A 15,403-nucleotide genomic window follows, 5' to 3' on the forward strand; every position below is an offset into this window, starting at 1 on the left:
CACACCCCTCTTATGAAAAGGAAGAGAAAACAATCAATCAGGTTTTGGTGACTACTTCGGGCTTTGGGCAGAGTAGTAATTGCTCATCAAGTGACAGGTAAAACCTCTGTGAGAGTTAAAAAGGCAATTTAGTCGAATTGCAAGAATTTGCCCAGGAAAGAGGTGATTTGGGGGAAATCTGGTGTGCATACCTTTTAAAATGCCTTTCGAGTCCTGCGTTTATAGAATTATCAAGGGTCTGAAGGGGTTAGGTTGTTATCGCGGCATTTTATGGAGCCGAGTTTCCTTGCGAGGAGTTCCAGCAAGTCCCCGCTGAAGGGTCAGAGGTCTCTTGTTCGCATTTAGCATCTATTTCCTCTTGGACTGGGTCTTCCCCGCTCGCTCCCACATGCAGCCCAGCCCGGCGCCGCTCACGGAAGATGCACTTCGGTTGCCCTGAAAGAACAGGTGGAGCGTTTTGGTGCCCAGGCCTGTAGGGAAGACTCGGGGTTGGAGGGGGGGGGGGCACGGGATGGGGATAGGGACAGATGGCCCTTTGCCAAGCACCCTTCTACGTTATAGCTCGTTCCATTTCTCAGGTGGGGAGACTGAGGTCAGAGTGGGTAGGCGCGTGGCCTGCGAGTCCCTGCTGGCCTGCGCGGAGGCTCCAAGGGCGCGCCCCCGGAGCGGGTGCCCCGCGAGGAGCCCTGCGCTGCCCCCCGAGGCCGGCGCGCGAGGCCGCCCTTCCCCGCCGGTGCCCCCCGGTGCCCGCCCGCCGCGCGCTCCCCGCCGGGGTGGGGGTGGGGGTGGGGGCGGGGGCGGGGGCGGCGGCCGCGGGTCCCCCCAGCCCGGGGGCGGAGCGAGGCGCCGAGACGTCAGGGCGGAGGAGCGGCGCGGGGCGGGCGCGCCCTCCCGGCGGCCGCCCGCGGCCCACGTCCCCGCCTGGCGCGGCCGCCGCGGCCCGGAGCTGCAGTCGGCGCGGGGCGCGCGGGGGCCCGAGCTGAGCCCGCGAGCCGGCCGTGCGCGCAGGTCCTCCCGCCTCCCGCAGCGAGCGGCCCCCCGGGCGGCCCCCCCACCCCAGCCCCCCACCCCACCCCGGGGCGCCCGTCCGTCTCCCTGGCTGACCACAGCGTGTGTTTTGTTTTTCTTTCTTTTCCACCCCCGTCCCCGGGTGCCTTTCTCCAGGATGGCAGAGGCGGAGTTGCACAAGGAAAGGCTGCAAGCCATAGCAGTAAGTCCGCTTCCAATTTTATTTGCTTGCTCTATTGTCTGGGAGGGCAGGGGACCCCGGGGGGTTTCGGGGCCCTCGACGTTCCAGCGCAAGCAGCCGCAGGGCGTGCATGGGTCCCTGCGGGCGCCGAGGTCGCCGAGGCTCAGCTGCGCTGCTTTTCCTTACGCGACAGGCTGTGGGTGGAAGCCCCCGGGGCGCGCTTCGGGCTGCGGACTTGGGCGTGAAGACCGGCTTGGAAAGAAGATGCTTGCTACTGGGCTTTGGGAAAAGACCAGACGCATGGGGGTGGGGGTGGGGGGCGATTCCGGGGCGATCGTCCCCCCGCGGTCCGGGCTGCCCTGGCTGCACCCTGGCTGCACCCACGGGAGGGAGCAGGGGCTGCCACCCTTCCTGCGGAAGCTGCCCGTCCCCTAAGTGGGGACCCAGCTTTCCCGCGCCGTCCACCCTGCTCCCTGAAACCCGGGGTCTTCATTTCCCCCTGTTGCATTGGGGGTTTGGCACGAGCCTTCACCCCGGAGGGGCCCCGGTTACTTCTTCCACCCGCCGGGCCCTGGGCGCACCTAATATTCCAACAGAGCATCCGTCTCCCCGGGCTGGACGATCTGAAACCTGTTTGCCGCGTACAGAGGAGCAGCCGGGTTTGGCAAAGTTCACGCGCACTTGGAGAAAAGTGTACCCTTGTGCATCTCGGGTAAAAGAGAGAACTTTCTGGGCCTCTGTAGGTTTGAGCAATCTTGCCACAGTGTTGCCAATGATCTACAGATGTGGTATTTTTACTGGAGCCACCGCAGCTGGATTATATATTTCCTTTGCAGATGAGGGAATGATTACTGCTGCTGTATGAAATAATAACAATTAAAAGAGAAGGTCTGTTAACATATTGGCATAAAAGAATCTCCAGACGTTCTTCTACCTAAGCACTCTTTTTTTTTTTTTTTTTTAATGGTCCAGGAGTTCTCTGGAAACACATATAAATTTGTCGGAGGAGTAGTGTGTCATGTTTTGGAAGCAAAGCCTATTAAAGTGTTTTCAGAATCCTTTGGACAGATTCTTCATAGGGAAAGTGCATACAGGCCCTTCTCTTTAAAAGAAGCATTTGGTATGGTTCCCGTGGCACCGAGACCCTCTTTATCAATGTCTTCAAATTTTAAATGTCTTGGGAACTTGACCACTGAAGTGAGAGGGACATTTGTTGGCAGTGTTGAAATGCTATGGTTTTTGGTTTTTTGTTTTTTTGCCTGTTGGGCAATCTTTGAACTTGGTACTTCAGAACTCAGGAAGGCTGTTTTTTTTTTTTTTTTTTTTTTTCCCCGATTTTTTTGTCTTTTCCCTTCCTCTCTGTGAATGTGTATTTTGATGGTTAATGACGTGGTTTATGGTTTCTAAAGCTAGTGGCAAGGAGTGTGGTCAGTGTGTCATGAACTTGGTAAGAATGGAGATATTCAGTTCTTGGTGCCATGTAGCTGGTGGGTGTTTTATATAAACTGAAGAATAGGCTGCTTTAAGCGTCTGTAAGTGGCTATTCCAGAGAACGTTCAGTTGCTGCCATAGACTGTGTGAAGGTTTCCAACAGTTGTCACATTTTCTGCCTTTGCGTGAGCAGCTTTCAGTGGACGCCTGAGGGACAGCTGAGGCTTATGAAAGGACTTGTTCTCTGAATGGGGAGCCAGTAGCAGCTAACAGTAGGGCCACCCCTTTCCAGATGGGCTTCGGTAATCTCAGCAGGGGCCAAGTGGACTTTCCAGAAAGATCAAGCCAGCCTTTTGGAATTCTCTTGTGTGATAAGCCTAAACACAAATACCTGTGCCTATTCAGTTGTGGAATTGAATTTGCCCTGGACCTGGGAAGATGCTGATGATTCTCATGACATATCAGCCTCAATTAATAGATATGCTGTTATTGGTTTGGATACACTAACATTGAAATGACTCGTGTGTGTGTGTGTGTGTGTGTGTGTGTGTGTGAGAGAGAGACAGAGAGAGAGAGGGGTGGGGGGAGAGAGAGAAAGATTTAAGAAAATGGGAGAGGGCAGAGGGTCTTGTGACCATATCAGTAAATAGTTCTATGCTATCTATGCTTTGGCCTAGTGCACACTCTCCAAATTTGGCAAACTCTGCCTCTCTCTGCCATCTTCCTAGAGTTGTCAGGGGACCTGCAGGGGCCCCCAAGCCTCCTTCCAGAGCCTAGCACTCCTGAAGTCTGGAAATGTGAAAGAGGAGGAGAACAAGGCCTTACCTCTTCACCAGCTTGGGCTCCTCTCCAAAAGAGCAGATAGAGGAGGATCCTAGTCTGTGGGGTCATGGGCAGTTTTAGTCTGGACCACTGTTCTTTCATCTGTGTAATGAGCTCATGCATTCTACCCCTGGGCTCCTTGTAAGGTTTAGCTATGATACAGGTGAAGTACATGGCATGTGGTCATCATTAGATGGTATTGAGGGACAGTCCCCAAGCCCCCAATTTCTGTCTACAGCACTGCCTTGCCCAGTGAGGCTCAGAGACACACCTCTGAAGCATAAAGAGTCTGAACAGCCTTTAAAATGTTTCCCTTTAATTCTAACTAAAGGCCAGGGCTGTGTCTGGCATTTGTTCCTCTAGCGGCTTCATACATGGGTGCAGAGTTGTCACCTGAGGGTTCATCTATTCATTCAACATGTGCTTAGAGCCTTCTAGGAAGGTACTATCAACATCCCTAAGTTTCAGCCATCAGAGGAAAGATGTTACCTTCTACATACTTAGGTCCTGAAAGGACAGATGTCCTGTGACCCATCTGTCACATGGTCATCTGGGATTTCTTTTTTTTTTTTTTTTTTTTACCCTCAAGGGAATGAAATATTCAGAAACCCTGGTACCTTAATTGAATCTTCCATTTGAACCCAGACACTGATCAATGAGAAAAGATGGATCTCATCCTACCTCTTGCCCAAAGAAGAGCAAGTCCATCTTTGACAACTTTCTCTACTCCCAGGCACTCCTTCCTCCTGTAGGGATACTCCCCAATTGGTAATTTGAGGAGATAGCAAAATGCCTCTGTAGCAGAATGAAGGTGGATAATAATTCCAGGGTATAATAATGCAATTGCCATTTATTGAACATTATCTATTCCGCAAGGCACTGTGTGATCTGCTTTTATTATTATTTTTTTAACCTTCAGTTGTTGATAGTCTGAAGGAGAAACACACATAAACAACTACTGTTCAGTGCCAGGAGTACTTATGCAAATGAACACTCAGGTGGCACAGGTTAACCAACCTCATGGAGTTGTGGAACCTTCCCCAGAGGGGAGACATCGGAGCAAGTCCTGAAGACTGGGTAAAATCAAATATAACATAATAACCTTCCCAATTAGTAGAAGGTATTTATTGATTTATTTATCGTTAGTTTGATTATTATTTATTTGGAACAGTTAGTATGAGAAAGGAAAAGCCAAAAGCATGAAGAAGTTCAGTCAACAACTAAAGGCACAAAGTCGGCAAAAGGACCAAAGTGCATTTTAACACACATTATGTCATTGAACAGTAATAAAGTGATGAGGTAGGAACTACTCTGTTATTTATATGTTATAGATGAAGAGCCCAATATTAAAAGAGAGTATCAAAGACAGGGTTTGAACCCACACTTCAGGGCCCTGGAACCCCTCTATTGACTACTGCCCTGAACTGCTACCCCCAAGATGAGCACAGCCTCTGAGCACACTGTGCAGGACGTTCCAACAGCCTCAGGGTGAGCCAACAAGGGAGAAGCATACTGATGCAGTTGCTCTGGGAGGGCCCAGACCAACGAGGAGGCCCACATGCTTTGGAGAGTCTTCCAAGCTGGCTTTCAGCACGTGGAAATATCTGGCGTATGTTCTAAGTGAATGAGTAACAACACTCCCTTGGGAAAGAAGCTACCGTGTGTCAATGGAAATCAAATTTGGGAGAGGATGTTGTTATGTCTGTACATCCGAGAGGAAGGAGTCTTCCTTGGGCATGTGGGAAGATAACTCCATGTTGCAGAGGTCATCTTGGGCAAACACCTCCAGAGTCATGTGGGCAAGGCCTCAGGCCTGTACCGGGGATCAATATGAGCATGCTCACATGTGCTACAAATATGAAAGGTCAACCCCACCTGATTTTTAGATAATTTTGTCATGGATAACAATGGATAACAATCCACTCTGTGGATTAATAAAAATTATCTTTTTTGCATCTGTATATCAGTTTACAATTTATAGACACCTGTGGTTGTTACCTTCATTTTGAGCTCTGTGGGGCAGGTCTTGTTATCTTCACTTTAAAGTTGATGATAGAGACATCCAAGCTCACATAATGAGATGTGAAAGAGTTGTCTTAAGTCCAGTCTCTCCCGATCCCTTGTGTTCGTGGCATTTCTTGCTTGGAGGGGGTACCCTGATAAGGGTGGGAGCTGCCACATGCATCCTTTCAAGCTAGAGTCCTGGGGTCAGGAGGAGAGGGATGGATTCATGGGTATGTGAGCCTGGATGGGCCTCCATGAATGAAATCTGTCCTTTTGGGGATCTCACTTTGGGTTCCTCTTCCTCTTGACACTCTCACACAGATCCCATTCTCTGTCCTGAGAAGGTCTGGATATAGGTGGGTGGCTTAGGCTGCCTCTGCCCTTCACTTGCTGAGAAACACTTCTGGCATTTCCTTGGATTCATGTCTCAATGCCTCTTCTTGCCTAGAGATGACAAGGCTCGAATGCCAGAGTTAGAGTATGGGACCAGGGGCCGGGGGGCTGGTCAGCCTGCCTTTGATCCAGGCCACTTAGGTGGGTCTGCGTAGCCTGGGCAAAAGTCCTTGCTGCGATTTACATGTGATCCAGTCCAGTCCAGCTTCCCAAGTCAGGTACCCCTCCAGGATTTAGAGACCCAAACCCCAAACCCTACAGTAAAAAAAACAAAAACAAACCCTGATTCTTGTAGGGACCATTCCTATGCATGTCCCTTGTAAACCTGTCTCAGTGGCAGGTAACTGGCAAAGGAATGAAGAATCGAAGATCCTGAGTACTCGTTGCTATCTTCCTCCATCTCAGAGATGTGAGTGATATCCTGCTTCTAGAATTTCCTGTTAAGGCCCAACTGATGGTTTGCTCAGGATATTGGTGCTGAGGAAATGTTCACCGCGGCCAAATCTGCAGGGCCACCCAGGAGATAGGTGCCACCCAGGTCTCATTGCTCAAGGGTCATTGCCAGGTCCGAGAGTGCTGAGGTAGGCCTTACGCAAACACATGCAAGGGTCAAACACCCCTTTGGTCACTTATTTGGACCTCTGAATATTTCAAGCTTTGGCCTCTTGGGACAAAGAGCAGCTGCTCTGGCAAGGACCCTGAGAAATAATAGCAGTGCTCATTAAGAAGTCATCATTAAAAAAGCCAAACAGGGGGGCTTTGGGGGTATGATTTGTCATTATTTAAGGGAAACCAGGGCTCAGCACTGGTGCTTCTACATTCCTTTGGGGCTGCTCAACACTTTTGGGACCCCTGCTATTGGTCCTCTGAACTTACCCGCATTTCATCCCTGATCTCTTTGGGAATGTTGTTCAACTCGCTTGACAATAATCATTATGTGGTGTGACATTGACGGAGACAGCAAATGGGCACTGATGCACGGAGACAGTGGTCCCCAGGGCTGGTAGTGCCTCACACGATCTGGCCAGTTTCAAGGACGTCTTCTGGTGTCCGGAAGCTGTGACTCAAGTCCTGGCTATTCTCTTCTTATCCGTATGACCTCACTGTCCCTCGTTTTCCTCATCAGTAAGATGGGGATAATGATAATACCCGCCTCATGGAATTGTTGTGAAAGTTATTTGAGAAATTTCATGGGACATTCTCAGAGCAAGGACTCAGAAAGCACTCAAAGTTCTCTAGTTATAAGTGAGTCGACGAAGCATAACTCATGGATCTTTAAACAGAAAATGGACACAAAGAATGGAAGATGAATTCTATTAACTCGAATCATTTTTGCCAAACTGGGAAATTTCAGATGAATATAGTAGCTACTGAGCATTTCCTGTGCAGGAAGATACTAACAATAACAGTGAAAAGGATTGTTTATAGTGGAGAGGAGTTACAAATTTAAAGACTCCAGGGCCGGTGTTAACACCGGGGAGTGACGCAGGCTGGGGGGCAGCAGTGGGGATCTGGAGAGCAGACACGACTCCTCAGTTGGGATAGAGTGAATTTATACCATGTGAGAATGTGAGTTCTGTGTTGTCACATCCACTCATTTTCAAGAGAAGTAAGAAATCTGCTTTTTAAAAATGTGAGACTCCCACTTAACAAAGAACTAGTTTCAAAACTTATAAAAAATTTATGGACACAACATTCCTTTGGGTCAACAGGTCAACCTTTTGTGACCTCCAGATGTAGGTAGAGCTTTGAACTTTATGATGTGTTTTTCCTATGCATGGACTCATTTGGGCTTTGTAAGGATGCTGTGAAGTGCTCCTTCCAGCACCCCCTAGGTGTTTTAAAACGTTATAAAATCAGGGTGTATTTTCACCAGGGCTTTGTGAGTTTGGTGTCCAAATGTTTGGGTTGTTGGAAAAATAGTGCGCATTTGCTGTATCTTTTGATATTAAGTGAATTCTTTGTAATCACTGACATTATTGTAACCCAGAACATTCACATCTTGGTGGATGATTGCTCTCCCAAATTTAACAGAAAAATTTTAAACAGTCAGTACCTTGAGGTGGGAAATTCCTGTTCTAGAAGAATCTTTAGGAACAAGGTATATAATTCTGAGCCTCTCACATAAACCACTCAGGGTGCTTATATGATTTTATTTTATTACCAGCCTCACATAATAAACAATGTAGGGAGATCCAGCTGGACTAAGGACTTCTAGTAATAGCGGCAGCTGCCTTTGGGCCAGGTAAAATACAGAACGGCGATTCTCAAACTTTAATGCATTAGGAACCCCCGAGAGCTCCTTAAAACACAGGTTGCTGGACCTCACTCCCGGTGTTTGATTTTGTAGGTCTGGGGTGGGGCCTGAGAACTTGCATTTCTAACAAGTTCCCAGGAGATGTTGTACCCCGCTGCAGCTGCTATTCTGGGGAACACAAGTGAAGAACCCCTGGAAAAGGGGTAGAAGATTAATGGTAAAGGAAGATGGTGGCTTAGGTCTTGACCAGTACCACATGCCCACTGTGACATGTCCAAGAGTTTGTGAGGTGTGGATATCTTAAGAGGCCAAGCATGCATTCATGAAATATAAGAAATAGTGAAAGGGACTATAAGGGAAAGGAGGGGAACTGAGTGGGGAAAAATTAGAGAGGAAGACAAACCATGAGAGACCCCTAACTCTGGGAAACAAACAAAGGGTTGCAGAAGGGGAGGCAGGTGGGGAGATGGGGTAACTGGGTGACAGGCACTAAGGACGGCACTTGATGGGATGAGCACTGGGTGTTATACTGTATGTTGGCAAATTGAATTTTTTATTTTTTGGCAAATTGAATTTAAATTTTAAAATTTTTAATAAGAGGCAAAGTAGAATAAAAATTTTTTAAAAAGAGAAGAGAGGGGCAAAGTAGAGTCTTAATCAAACAAAGCTCAGTTTGAATGTGATGTAGTGTGTCCCTCTCACATCAAGTGGCTGGCTGATCGAGAAGAGGTCTTTGGGTAGTTGTTTTTTTTTTTTTTTTTTTAATTTTTATTTATTTATGATAGTCACACAGAGAGAGAGAGAGAGAGAGAGGCAGAGACACAGGCAGAGGGAGAAGCAGGCTCCATGCACCGAGAGCCCGATGTGGGATTCGATCCTGGGTCTCCAGGATCGCGCCCTGGGCCAAAGGCAGGCGCCAAACCGCTGCGCCACCCAGGGATCCCCTTAATTGATTTAAATAGAGTGAAATTTCTGTCTGTTGGTCACTTGAAGAAACCTGTTTGAAGGGTACGCATGGGATTGGCTGATTACAACTATAGGCCACAAAATCACGTAGGGGGCACGTCAGTGAAACAAAAAGTCATGCTGTAGGGTAGATATCCAACCATATAGTGGGAGGCCCTTGAGAGGTGCATGGTACCTATTAGGGCCCTGTAGATGGAGAGGTCCCATAGCAGATCAGGTGATCAAGCCTGGTGATAGCCCCTCCAGCCCTCACGCCTGATTCTTGGTGCAGCTGCTTCTCACGTGGGAAGCCCTCAGAGGATGCCAGGATGATCCGCAGTTGAGACTCACTTACTCAGTGATGGCTAATGATTCTCCTAAGCCAGTCTGTGTGCACACCGGTGTAGCATATCAAAGAGGAGTTTATTCTTGCAAAGATGCCATATAAGCTTCCCTCAGGCTCACTTGCAGCATCCATTGTCTGAACCAACCCTTCATGCGCAGAAGGATTCAGCCTCACTCAGACTCTTCTCTGTCCGGAAACACAACACACAGAGACCCCACTGCCCAGGACGAGGCCCAAGAGAGCATGGCCGGAGTGGGGGTGATGGCCGCCCAGCACAGGATGCTTTGCAGAGGAATGTTCGCCCATGAGTGCTGTGGCTTTGCGAGAATACCGCACAGCTGAGACCTATTTCTGACAGGAAATGCCAGCAGAAGCAGGGGTTAGTGTGGGGTGCCATTGTTGGAGCTACATGTGCCCTTGGTTAATTCTGATGTCAGTCTTTTTCACTAGTTTCTTGTTGGATTAAAATCTTCAAAAGGAGATTATTATATTCATGAGAGAGAGAGAGAGATAAAGACAACCTATAGCTTATTTACATTATGCTTGCACCTACATAAAAAATGCTTTGGGGTTAGTCCTTGACCCTAGTATCAATGCTTCTGTTGCATCACATGAGCTTAGCCAGAAGATGGGAATAGGGAAGCTGGTACCTTTCCCTGGAATAAGATGGAAGAGGAAAGAGAAGCCATAAGTGTCCCCAAGATAAAAGGCCTAGTTGTAGTTGAAAAGGCTGTGGGCCAGACCTCAGGGCACATCTTCTTGCTCATCATTCCCCCACCCTGCAGGCTACCAGGCTCTTAAAAGTCTGTGCACTACCAAATGTCTTCAGGGCATTTGTAAAAACCTGCCCTTACTTTTTTTGCTGAATTATACTGGTTTACTTACTATTCTAGGTGGGTGGGATTCCCCCCTCCCCTTCTTCTAAATTATAACCAGTCATCTGAGTATTCACTTTATTTTTAAATTCAGAGCTGAAACTTAAAACTTTGAGGGTTATAAAAAAATGTTATTCTTAAGAGAAAAACATATGCTTGAAAAATTAACCCCTTTGCTGGTAAGCAGGGGATCTTCTTTCTCGGAGTTTGAGCAAAAATGGCAACAACTTAGAGGCCAGTGAATACCACACAGGGCTCCAGGATTGGAGCAGCTCTGATAGTATGCATGTCCCGTATGTGACGTGAGAGAGAGGCTGGGATCTGGGAGAGGTGCCTCTTGGTGGAGAGGCATAGAGCCTTCTCTGGGGCTCCTGGGTTGGTCTCAAACACTGAGTTTCTATGGCCTGATTTTTCAGCTTGGGCTGATAATACCTGCCACCTCTAACGGGGTGGAAATGGTTCAAAAGTTTCCTTGTTCCAGTGGGACTGTGTGGCATATAAGATCTGAAAAGCATAAAAGAGTAGAGCAGTTCCTCAAGAAATTAAAAATAGAACTGCCATGTGGTCCAGCAGTGCAGCTCTTGGGTATAGATCCAGAGGAAATAAAGTCACTACTTTGAGGAGGTATCTGTACCTCTATATTCATTGCAGTGTTATTTATGATGGCCAAGATATAGAAACACTTGTGTCCATTGTCGGATGAATGGATGAAGAAAGCGGATGTATAATAATGGCATATTATTCAGCCTTTAAAAAGAAGGAAGGTCTGCCATCTGTGAGATAAGCCAGATGCAAAAAGATGAATACTGTGTGATCTCACTTATATGTGAAATCTAAAAAAAAAAAAAAAAAGAAGTCAAACTTATAGTAATACAGAGTGGAATGGCTTTTACTAGGGGCTAGCTAGGAGGTGGGGGCCAAGGGAGAATATATATATATTTTAAAGATTCTGTTTATTTATTCATCAGAGACATAGAGAGGCAGAGACACAGGCAGAGGGAGAAGCTCCCTGTGGGGAGCCCGATGCGGGACTCAATCCCGGGACCCCAGGATTATGACCTGAGCCAAAGGCGGATGTTCAACCCCTGAGCCACCCAGGTGCCCCTCAAAGGGAGGATATTAATCAAGGGTCCAAGTTTAAGTTAGAAGATGAGTAAGTCAGAAGACCTAATGTATGACGTGATGACTACAGTTAATAATAAAGTGTTATCCACTGGAAATTTGCTAAGAGAGTAGATCTCATGTGTTACCATCACACACACACACACACAAATGGCAACTGTGTGAGGTGATGGATATCTTAATTATGTTGATCGTGATAATCATTTCACAGTGTATATCAAAACATCATGTTGCATGCTGTAAATATATACAATTCTTACTTGTCAACCATACTTCACTAACGCTGGAAAAAAAACTATCAGTTAAAAAAAAATCTGAAGGGACGCCTGGGTGGCTCAGTGGTTGAGTGTCTGCCTTTGGCCCAGGATGTGATCCTGAGGTCAGGGATCGAGTCCCGCATCGGGCTCCCTGCGTGGATCCTGCTTCTCCCTCGGCCTGTGTCTCTGCCTCTCTCTCTCTCTGTGTTTCTGTGTCTCTCATGAATAAATAAATAAGATCTTTAAAAATAAATAAATAAAATGAAAATAATCTGAAAAGCTTGCAGCTAACATAAGTGACCCTGAAAGGAAATACTGCTTATCCAGGTGAGCAAAAACACCCTGTGGAAGAGTGAGGAGCCCATCCTCGGAGGGCCCCGTTTTTCCTTACCAGGTGCCGTACAGGCAGCCTCATTCATGAACAGTAAAGTCTGAGCATATGTGTTCAACACGTCATGCTGTTCATCAAGTAAAAGTCACAATGGAAGCTGAAGGATATTGAATCCTTGATGGTAAGTCTGATGGGGATGAGTCAAAAGGCAGGGCAGGGCCCGGAGGCTAGGATATACCCTCTAATGCCACCAACCACTAGAATAAGGCTGGTAGCCTGGTCATCCCCATCCTTATTCACCCTGGAGTGAGAATGATAGATACCTGGTAAGTATTGGAGCTGAGAGGGGAGAAGGAAGAGAAGGTACTCACTCTGCCAGCACAGAGGAGACGAAGTGAAGGGGAAGGTAATTTCAGTTGCTCAGCGATGCTCTCCCCCCACCTTCCACCATCATCTCTGTCGGGACACATCAGCTGCTACTGCCTCTGGATGATTCCAGCTCTCTGTCTGCCCTAAGCCTGGGTCCACAGAGAAAAGCTGGAAGTAGACTGGCTTAGCATTGGAGGAGCAGGTGTGGAGCATCTCCCCTGTAGGGAGACAGGGCACCCCAGAGCTCTAAAAACAAGTGAAATACAGTAACTTCATCCAATTGCTTTTTTTAGGGGGAGAGAGGATCTCCCAGGTCCCGAGGGCTTCCCTTGTGCCAGACACCCTGCGGAATGCCTGGTGTAAAACAACCCAGATGTGTACGGGCGCCAGGTTGGCACGATGGCTCAGCTCTTGGGATTGTGGTGACCCAGGGAGGGCGGGCTCCTCGGGGACAGGTGGCACTCAACCCTAGTTGATTGGTACTTTGTGGGAACACACGCCCGGGATCTTCTGCTTTTTCAAGAGAACCTGGAAATCCAGCTTTTGAAGGAAGTCTGTTGATGTTTAAGTGTTCACAACGATTTAAACACTGTGTGGGCCAAACCAAACATAATGAGATTTTAACACAGTGTGGGCTGGATTCGTTTCCCATTCCAATCGCTCCCCCCACCCCACTCAGGCCCCGCCACCACGAGCCCCCACCCTGGGCCACCAGCCTTCCACTTCTGACTTTCACAGCATATTTTATTTAATTGTCAGGAGTATGAGGAGGTGACGGGGTGGTAGTGTTATGGCTTGGAGCTAAGTGAGATGTAGATATGTTTAGGCATGTTGGGCAGATTGGTGGGTGGGCCTGTCAGGAACCCTTCGAGGGCCTTCTGGGATGGGGACCCTGTAAGAGAACCGTAGTCTCGGGTTAGGGTCAGGACTGCTACTTAAATTAATTCCTTATGCAGCTTACTGGATGAACTCATGAATTCTCTGTAAGACGTAACAGCTGAAACCCCTCTTTAAAAGAAAATTAACAGAGCAAATGTGACCTTTTTGATGTATGCTTCTCTGAACTTGTTTTTTTGGTGGGGGGAGGGAGAGGCAGAGGGAGAGGATAGAGAGAATCTTAAGCAGGCTCCACACCCAGTGCGGAGCCTGATCTCATGACCCTGAGAGATCTTGACCTGAGCAGAAATCAAGATTCAGATGTTTGATGGACTGAGCCGCCCCGGTGCCCCTACTTCTCTGATTTTTAACACATGTGTAGATTTGTGTAGCCACCAACACAATCAGGATACAGCCAGTTCTATCAGCCCCCAGAACTCCCCCAAGAAGCGCTGGCTTTAAACTCCTTCAAACAGCAGCATGTAAGTAATTCTGCTTGACACTCATCTTGCACCCCGACTTTAACCAGAAGAGGAAACTGGGGTTCCCAGTCTTTGGGGGAGGTGACCCTTTCATAACAAGCACCCCCTCCTAGATCTATAACAAATTCTAATTTTTCCCCAATAATTACCTTCTGCTCCAGGCTGGCTCCTTTTTTCCCTTCCCCCCTATCAGGGTTATCACATTTAGCAACTCAAAATTCAGGATACCCAGTTATTGCGCGGGACACACTTTTATACAAAAAGTTACTTGTTTATCTGAAAATCAGATTAAAGTGAACATCCTGTATTATATCTGACAAGCCCATCACCTTCACATACATGTTGCATTCACCACCGATTTCAGAATCCTCTTTTTTTTTCTAGGGCCATGTTTCACTCTTCCATTGTGAGTGTGAAGGTACTCACTAGTTTTAAATAGTAATATGTTTTTTTGTGGGGAGGTAGGGAACGTATTGGAAGGATAAGAGTGTGTCATCAAGACATTAACGTGTTTTCAAGAAATCCACCTGACCTATCTTTTCTGGAGAAGAAGAAATGGCCTAATGTGTGTTGGAAGGAGAACAACTGAATTTCAGAAATTGGTACATTGCCCAGGCCCCCTCCACCCCCCGCCCTTGGCCCCAACCTTTGAATAATATCAAACTGCAAAGTCTAAACAAGAAGCTCGCTCACACTGAGTTTAAAAATACCACTGGAATGCGAGCCTTCAGCAAGCCATATATCTTATACTGCATTGAGCAAGATGGGGCCTTGTGGTGTGTTGTGAATGAGTCACGCAGTGGCCACAACCAGATGATTCCCAGCCTAGGTATTTTGGTTGAGAGCGCTGTGATGGTTGATTTATTTGTGTTGTTTGTTTGTTTGTTTTTTTCATTTATCAGTTTTACTAGTGTGATTTCAGAATCACAGTGAGACAGGAAGGAAAAATCAATTTTATGTAGCAGCTACAGAATTAAGAACAAATGGAAATTCCAATTTTCTGTCTAGGCCAAGGGTCAGCAAACAATAGCCCACAGGCCAGATCTGGCCTGCAGCCTGTGCTTATAGGGCCTGTGCGCTTTATGTGGTTGTCACATGTATAAAAAAGGGGAAACCGTCTTTTAAGGAATATTTCATGACCTGTGAAAAATATACAAAGTTCAGATTTCGATGTGCAGACATAAAGTTTTATCAGAACACGGCCATTCCCATTCGTTTTTGTGTCGTCTAGGGCTAACCTCATGTTACAACAGCACATGGTCTTGTGCTAACGGAGACCAGGTGGTCTGCGAAGCCTGAAGTATTTATTATCTGACCCCATCTAGAAAGATTTCGGTCTCCTGCTCCAGACAGCGTATCGTCTATGGTTGTGTCTGCCATTAAGGCTCTAGGTATCTTTTACCTTAAAGAAGTCACTGCTGTCTTACTGCTGGCAGTCCAGAACGATAAAGCATCTCAGACACGCTTGTACTGTTTCCTGGGCTGCCACAATGACAGGCTTATATTTGCTCAAGAGCTCACATGCGAGTTTTGCTACCATAGAATTTTCTTGTTATATCCTTGCTCTCTAAGCCAAGTGCATGTTGTTTCCTTTTGAAAGCCAGAAAACCTGATCTCTTAGAGGTAATGGTTTGGCCCATCTAAAAATAAATCACTACATTTAAAACCATTTTTTTTTCAAGTGACGGGGACAGAGCGGGTAGA

General features: G+C 47.2%; 1 protein-coding gene across 7 annotated transcripts in view; it reads left to right on the forward strand.

The window, feature by feature from the left end:
• Positions 1-432: 432 nt before the first annotated feature.
• Positions 433-15,403, forward strand: part of PALM2AKAP2 (PALM2 and AKAP2 fusion) — a 331,098-nt gene continuing 316,127 nt past the window's right edge. For 3 of the 7 annotated variants that reach the window (XM_038553073.1, XM_038553071.1, XM_038553075.1), the window contains exon 1: positions 1,098-1,210. In XM_038553073.1, coding sequence (XP_038409001.1) covers positions 1,166-1,210 — 45 coding nt within the window. In that variant the 5' untranslated portion in view covers positions 1,098-1,165. Of the gene's footprint in view, positions 448-1,090; positions 1,211-15,403 lie in introns of those variants that run through there. The other 4 variants (XM_038553069.1, XM_038553072.1, XM_038553070.1 and 1 more) reach the window with 4 other exon arrangements.

Source organism: Canis lupus, chromosome 11 (assembly GCF_011100685.1).
Source record: "Canis lupus familiaris isolate Mischka breed German Shepherd chromosome 11, alternate assembly UU_Cfam_GSD_1.0, whole genome shotgun sequence".
In the NCBI taxonomy this organism is placed as follows: Eukaryota; Metazoa; Chordata; class Mammalia; order Carnivora; family Canidae; genus Canis; species Canis lupus.